This window comes from Danio rerio, chromosome 21, assembly GCF_049306965.1.
Source record: "Danio rerio strain Tuebingen ecotype United States chromosome 21, GRCz12tu, whole genome shotgun sequence".
Classification (NCBI taxonomy): Eukaryota; Metazoa; Chordata; class Actinopteri; order Cypriniformes; family Danionidae; genus Danio; species Danio rerio.
The window spans coordinates 8642501-8650000 of record NC_133196.1 but is presented as its reverse complement, the minus strand read 5'-3'; the positions used below and the strand labels follow the sequence as shown (position 1 = coordinate 8650000).

The 7500-nt window shown below is 34.1% G+C and overlaps 1 protein-coding gene across 3 annotated transcripts in view; it reads right to left on the bottom strand.

The window, feature by feature from the left end:
- Window positions 1-4976, bottom strand: part of ap3b1a (adaptor related protein complex 3 subunit beta 1a) — a 147661-nt gene extending 142685 nt beyond the window's left edge. For all 3 annotated transcript variants that reach the window (XR_012397141.1, XM_021469001.3, XM_073935772.1), the window contains exon 1: window positions 4711-4976. Coding sequence is in view for 2 of the 3 variants with exons in the window: in XM_021469001.3 (XP_021324676.2) it covers window positions 4711-4862 (152 nt within the window). In the remaining variant the exon portion in view is untranslated. The remainder of the gene's footprint in view (window positions 1-4710) is intronic.
- Between the last annotated feature and the right edge of the window lie 2524 nt (window positions 4977-7500).

Genomic DNA, 7500 nt, shown 5'->3' with positions numbered 1-7500 from the left:
ATATTTCCTACAATATTTTTTTCTTCTGCAAAAAGTCTTATTTAATTTAGTTGAATATTTACTTGAATATAATTGTTTTTATTTGTTTAAAACAATTTTAAGGTCAATATTATTAGCCACCATTTTATTTTTTTATTTTTACTTTAGCACAACAACTACTAGAAAGATTTCTGTAGCCAGGGTCTCTGCAGATATCATAATGTCAAATTTAAGACCTTTTTAAGACCATTAAGTATTAAATTTAAGACCTATATCGCAATATCAAAAACACGCGGGAGAAAATGTAAAAGCACAAAATTACGGGGTAAAATAAAGTTATTTAAAGTTCGCTCTCTCGCATTACAACGCTCCCGACTTATAAAACTGCGCTTGCGACATTTGTCAGTGAAATAACGGCATACTCTGCCAGCCGAAATCATGTCACGCGCACTCAAAGCGAACTTCCCCAAACACAGCGATGACGTCACATTCGCCGCGCGCACTGAGTTTAATAACAGAAAGCTGATTGGCTATTGCAAGTTGACTTTTTTGTAGTTGTAAAACCGCAAATTACAATTGGACTAGTGAAATAAAGAACTACAACACCCCAAAAACCTAGCAACAACAACAAAAATAATTTAAATGAGCATTAGATGTAGCTTTACATGGACATCGCAAAAATAAGACCTGTGCAAAAATATTTAAGACCTAGAACAGCAAATTTAAGACTTTTTAAAGCCATAAATTTCGATTTTTTTAATTTAAGACTTTTTAATACTTTTTAAGACCCCGCGGGGACCCTGTGTAGCATCATGTGATGCTGAAAGCGTAGTAATTACGACAAATATTCAACTTTGCGTCATAGGAATGATTTACATTATACTAATACAGAAAACAAACTATTTTAAATTAACATTTTGAAATAAAAATCTTACAATATTATTGTTTTACTCCATCTATATAATAATAATAAATTCATATTAAATGCAGTCATAAAGAACAGAAGAGACGTCTTTCAACAACAACAAAATAAATATATAAAGCATGTTTAAAACTTGTTTAACCCTTTCGCACTGTTGGAGATGTTTTCATCTGCTCTAGGGTGAAAGGCAACCAGAGCACAAATATACAGTCTTTGTTTTTGTTTACTCCATGTAGTTCTGAGTAGAGCTTAGATCGGGCCCAAAACATGAAACCCGACCCTACCTGAGCCCATGTACCTTGTGTCTGAGCCTGATCTAGTATGACATTAACTGTAATTATGAGTCTGTGCCCGATTTAAACCCCAATATTTGTTTAAACTACAATTCTGAATTGTTAGAACTACAGAAAATAGTTCAGATCTTAATGAATGTTGTAACAAGGACGAAGCTTGTAAACTGCATTGTTTATTCAGAGTGGATAATAAAAAAAGAGAACACTGAAGGCTGACTATCATCCTTTCTGCAATGGCAAGCCTGCTTTTTGGCATGTGTCTGATCTCGCGAGGAAACTTAGGTATTTTACGTTTTGCTAGTTTAGTGGCTAATACGAATTCGTAAGAGTTCAGTCGTATGAAAATGTAAGATGTTAAAAAGTAGGTGTGGCACCCAACCCCACCACTAACCGTCATTGGGTGATGAGCAAGTCGTACTAAATTATACGAATTAGATTGTAAGAATTCATAGAAATTAGCCACTAAATCAAAAAGTTACGAACTGCCGTGAGATTGCATTAATAAGTCCCTGTTTTTACGCCTCTTTCACACTGCACGTGTGAGCAACCTGTATTATTTTGGCGTCCATGTTAATGCATAAATATTAGAGCTGTCGTGCCACACACAGAAGCAGCACGTCAATGCGGAGTGTGAGCAGAGCTGAAGCAGCAATGCCATGTTCATCTTGGTGCTGGGTCTATTTTTGCCAGAGGAGAAGATGCTGTTGCAGGAGCTAGAGCGTTGCTGTGCATGACACATGTCGGCAATTGTGCAACTTTGTAGACTCACGCATGTTGCTTAGTCCAACTTTGCTAAAATATTTGTATAATATTTCTTATTATGGCATAGCTTTCCACCCAATTAGGCTAATTAAGCAATGACTGGGAAAAAAAAAATGCTTGATCATGGCCCAGCCCGGTCCGAAGATCAGCCCAATCCAATAAGATCCCAAATCTGAGAGCCGAGGTGCATTTTTAGATTTTTTTTTTTCAGATTTTCCTCAAGGTAAGTGCACAAAAGTCACTCTCACACACATATACACACTTTAATTAGCTGTTATATAACTCCCTATAAAATTACATAAACATTAATTAGCTGTTAAACTCCATATAACTAATAATAGCTTTTTTTTTGCACAGGCCTATTCAAAGGGTTAATGCTGCCAACTGATGATCAACAGTAAAAATTACAAATTGTACCTCCTCCCAAGAGAGAAAAACACCAACAATCAAAAATACATGACTATATGGTGTCATGGCTTAAAATTAAAAAATGTGCTTATAATGAAAGTCAATGGGGCAAAAACAGCCACCAACAATAAATTAGGGATTTAAAAAATGTAATCTATGCTGCACAAAAACTAACAATGCATCAAAGGCAATGCTGTTGCTAAAAGATTTATGAAAAACAAGTGAAACTAAATATTTATGTGATTTTTTTTAAAGCAGTTTAATTTAGTGAATGTTTTTATCCCTGACATAAAGAAAGTGGAGTAAATTTGAACAGTGCACAAGGGTTAAAAATTGATAAATAAATCTAAGTTTTTAAAACCATTAAACATCACAATATTTCTGTGATAAAAACTTTTGCATCAACGATCCAAAAACAAACAACTAAAATGAACAGCAGTTTGCACACGGACCCTGAAGTGATGATAACTCTGATCTGCTCTCCATGCAAATATTACTAAGGCAGTTGACCTTGCAAATGAAGTACATGTGCCTAAAACCTTAAATGAGGGCACTCAATGTGAAGAATGGGGAGAGACCTACAGAATCCAGTCATAACAACTACATAAGTTGTATTACCTAAACAAATTAATCAACACTAGAGCTGTACATCTTAACAAATTCTGATGTGCTCTAGTGTCTGTGAATAATACACCACATAAAGACTACTTATATCTGACCTCTGCATGTGGTTTGGTGTAGCCTGATTTGTATTGGGACAGGATGAAGGAATTGAGTGGAACTTAAGCTCGAGTGGGACTATGCTAAAAAGAAAATGAATAAATAAATGAATGAATGACAGTGTAAAAAAAATTTGTTGAGTTACTGCAGAGTTCAACCATAATGAAGCAAAAGTTGATCATTTGCACATTTTTAAGCCCTAAGAGAGTTTAAAGCATTCAGAGACTTTCAGGAAATTTAAAGAGAATATTTTTGAACTATTTAAACAGTAAAGTCTTTGCAGAGTGTTATTTTATATTTGATTTTTTTGTATCTAAATACATTTTGACTAGCCTGAAAACCACAAAGCACTGTTTATTTCACATTTTTTGTTTGCTCTGTTGCATTTAGCTATACTTGAAATTTGTTTATTACATTCCATGCATGATTTGTTCCCCTACAGCAAACTTGTTGCTGGAAGGCCGGTGTCCTGCAGATTTTAGCTCCAACCCTAATCAAACACACCTGAATGAGCTAATCAAGGTCTTACTAGGTATACTTGAAACACCCAGGCAGGTGTGTTGAGGCAAGTAGGAGCTAAACCCTGCAGGGACACCAGGCCCTCCAGGAACGAGATTAGTGACCCCTGCCCTACAGAATCATGTCAATCATCATCTTCTTCTTCGGCCTTAGTCCCGTATGTTTGCGGGGTCGGCTCTTTGGAACAAGTCCTCCATTTAGACCTGTCCATATGATAACAACATTTTTTTTTTTTTTTTTACACCTTCCGGCCGGCCTGTCGTCTGTCGGCCTGTCTCATACACTCACACACTCATACGGACAATTTACCCTACCCAATTCACATGCAGCCCGGAGAAAACCCATGCGAACGCAGGGAGAACATGCAAACTCCTCACAGAAATGCCAACTGAGCCGAGGTTTGAACCAGCGACCTTCTTGCTGGGAGGCGACAGCACTACCTACTGCGCCACTGCTTCGCCCAGAATCACGTCAATAGAAAATTAATCAATTGTTTCCAAAATAGATGTATTCGAGTCATCAGGTGAAATTGTGTGTATATCGCAAATTATATCACAGAAATACAAAATATTGCAATGTCAGATTTTCCAGTATCGTGCAGCCCTATATGATACCAACTTTACCCCAATTTTTTTTGATGTACCAAGAATATTTCCTTTAATTTTATTAAAGATTGAGATAAAGTTGATTTTATATTCGCACACTGGTTCCGTGACAACTTTTGACATGCTCCCTATACGGTTTACCATGGTACTTTGCATATTCTGTCTGAAATCACATGCAAGTATGCCTTCAAAACAACATTAGCAACATTAGCGAATATCAAACTAACTTTACCTCAAACTTTAACAAAATTGTAGACAATAATTTGTATGGTACATCAAAAAGTGTGGTTATCATCACCATCCGACAAGCTAATTGAGCAAAGATTGGGGCTTAAATTTGAACATCATAACGTTAACTTAATTGACTAGAAAATAAGGTGAATAACTACAAGAAAGTCCACTGTTTGAAAAGATAAAAGAGCCACGCTTTCAATAGGCTGGCTACGGGCCTGTATTACGATTAACGTTACTAACATTATATGGATGCAAGTGTGTTTCTTACTTCTTGTAGTCGGCGCTGAACAGGCTGAAAGCGGCCGCTCCTCCGCTGATGCTCGCCTGGATGTTGCTGTTCTCCTGCGCCGCGTCCACGCCGGACTCCACCGAGCTCCCCTGATCATTATAGGACACACTGTTGGCGGACATCCCGAGCATTTATCCCGATCACCGACCTCTTTTATCCTCTGATGTGCTTAGGCTTTAAAAAAACTTTTTTCTACTCCTGACGTGCAACTTTTTTCCTCTTCCACGCAGAGTCGGAAGTGAGCTGGAGTTCAGTCACATGACCGTCACATGACAGCAGCGTGACGAAGCCCAAACACAAGAAACTCTTTTTGTTTTTAAAATATGCGTTGTAGGTCTTATTTTATGATGCAAATTATTAAATGTATAAAACTAAGTAAAACTAAGTTAGATTAATTCTGTGTTAACTTATATTAATACTGTTTTTTGTAATATGTGTAAAATAAAATAATAAAATGGTTATATATTCATAAAATATAATAAAGGTAAAACTAATAGTTTATTTTATTGACAGTATATACTGTAAGCAGTGTGACAAAGACTAAGCAAAACGTTCCTCCTGTTTGATTATATTGCGTATTATATTATTTAGTTAAAACTGTATTGTAATTTGTATTGTGAAAACTTTCCAATTTAAAAGGGCTATTTTTGTTTCACTATTATCTATTTTATTTAATAATAATCTTATTTCAGGATCACAGTTAATTGTTGAGTAAACTATACATAAAGTCATTAGGCTCAACATGTAATATTGTTTTCGCAATAGGCTACAATTAATATATATATATATATATATATATATATATATATATATATATATATATATATATATATATGTATGTGTATGTGTATGTGTGTGTGTGTGTGTGTGTGTGTGTGTGTGTGTGTGTGTGAAGAAATTGTAACTTTTTTCAGGGGAGTGGCAAAGACTAAATAAGGGATCACTTCTCTGTAATTGTTTTTTTTCCCATTATATTTATTAATAACCTTATTTTTAGATTTAAATTAAACATATCATCCAAACACTCTCACACTTCCTTTCTATATATATATAAGAAAAAGTAACTTTTTATTCAGCAGTGACAACATAAAAAACATCAATCCTCTAAAATGATTTTTGTAAAAAAAAAATAAAAAATTCTAAATATTTAATTCTCTAAAGCAATTTTTATTATCTGTTTAAATTATTAATTAGGCTACAATCCACATACTTTTAAACAAAAATATTTTCCATATTATTTATTCATAATCTTATTTCAAGATCGAAATTAAACATATCATCGAAACATTATCACATGTTCTTTGTATTTTCATATTTCCTGAATAAATTATTCAAAAGAACATCGGGCTATGTAAAATGATCCAATATTCCTAAATCAGCAGTGATGCTTTTGATAACCAGCAGAGGGAGACTAAGTCTTGGTAGTGTCACAGATACTGATCTGTATTCAAGAAAAAAGAATATAGAATATAAAATAATAAATTTTTCTTTCATTTTTCTTAATTCACTTTCGGTTGTTTTTAGCTGTTAAAACACATTTTTTGTTCTCAAATTAAAATCACTATCATAATAATAAAAGTCACTGGATTGGTTTGCATAATAAACCAGAAGTCTGGCACATTTGCAAACAATTCTCATCTTCCGCGTTGCAATGCAAATTAAGGTTGAAAACAAACCTGGTTAAACTATGTTTAAATAGTCTAAATATATAGCCAATACCCTGTAATGGTACAATAACATATGCTTTATTATATAGCTAACATGTATGTACGTTTGTATTTTATTTTTACTTCAGACATTTTGGACATAAAATAGGCTGAAGAATTTAAATGTCTAGAAATCAGAAATTATAAAAAAATTGCGTAAAATAAAATGTAAATATATTCTTAAAAACAGATTTGATAAAATATATATTAGAAATACACTTAGAATATTACATTAATAAAAACATTCATATACATGTTTTCCATATGCAAAGTATCGATATAATGGTTATAATTTTACTCAGATTGTTTATTTCAGTTTCCATCATCAGCCTTCAGAAAACACTTTAACGTTTTCAGTCGCCGTTTTTTCTCTCTCTCTACTTCCCATTTTTCTTTTCTCCTCACTTTCACATGTTTGACCCTCAAGTCACCTGTGTTTTGTAAAGCTTTTTGTGGAAGTCAAAAGTTACTCTTTAAACCTAAACCATCGTTTGATTGTTGACTGTAGCTGAAGTGTCTGATTGTAAAGAGATGCGTAGAAGGCTTTTTTTCTCTCTTGTGTTTGAAGAGCAGAAGGCTGGAGGTCAGTCAGCAGACTTTACACTGATTTAGGGAAAGAAAACACTCCGCTTTACATCAGCTCTACAGGTCAGATTTCAGTCTGGGTCAGTGTTACATCATAGATTGCCTCATTATAAATACTGCTGAGGTTTATAAGTGTACACACACACACACACACACACACAACAGGAAGGAGAGAATGTGATTTTATAGATCTGACGTCACAGAATGGATGCCAGATTATTTATAGGATACAAAAGTTGAAATGCCACTTGTCATTTGAAGTGATTGTTAAAAAAGATTGTTAAGTTTTTAGTTGAAGACAAATGCATTTACCACCTAAAATGTAGTAATAAAATTATGAGAAATGTGTTTCAGTCAAAGAAAGGAATCACCCCCAGGGGAAATTTTTTTTGAAATTCCTCAATAGATCAAATTAATTGGAAAAAAGCTTGGCTCTTACCTTACAAATTTTGTGTTGCCAACAAAGTTAAAGAATTAC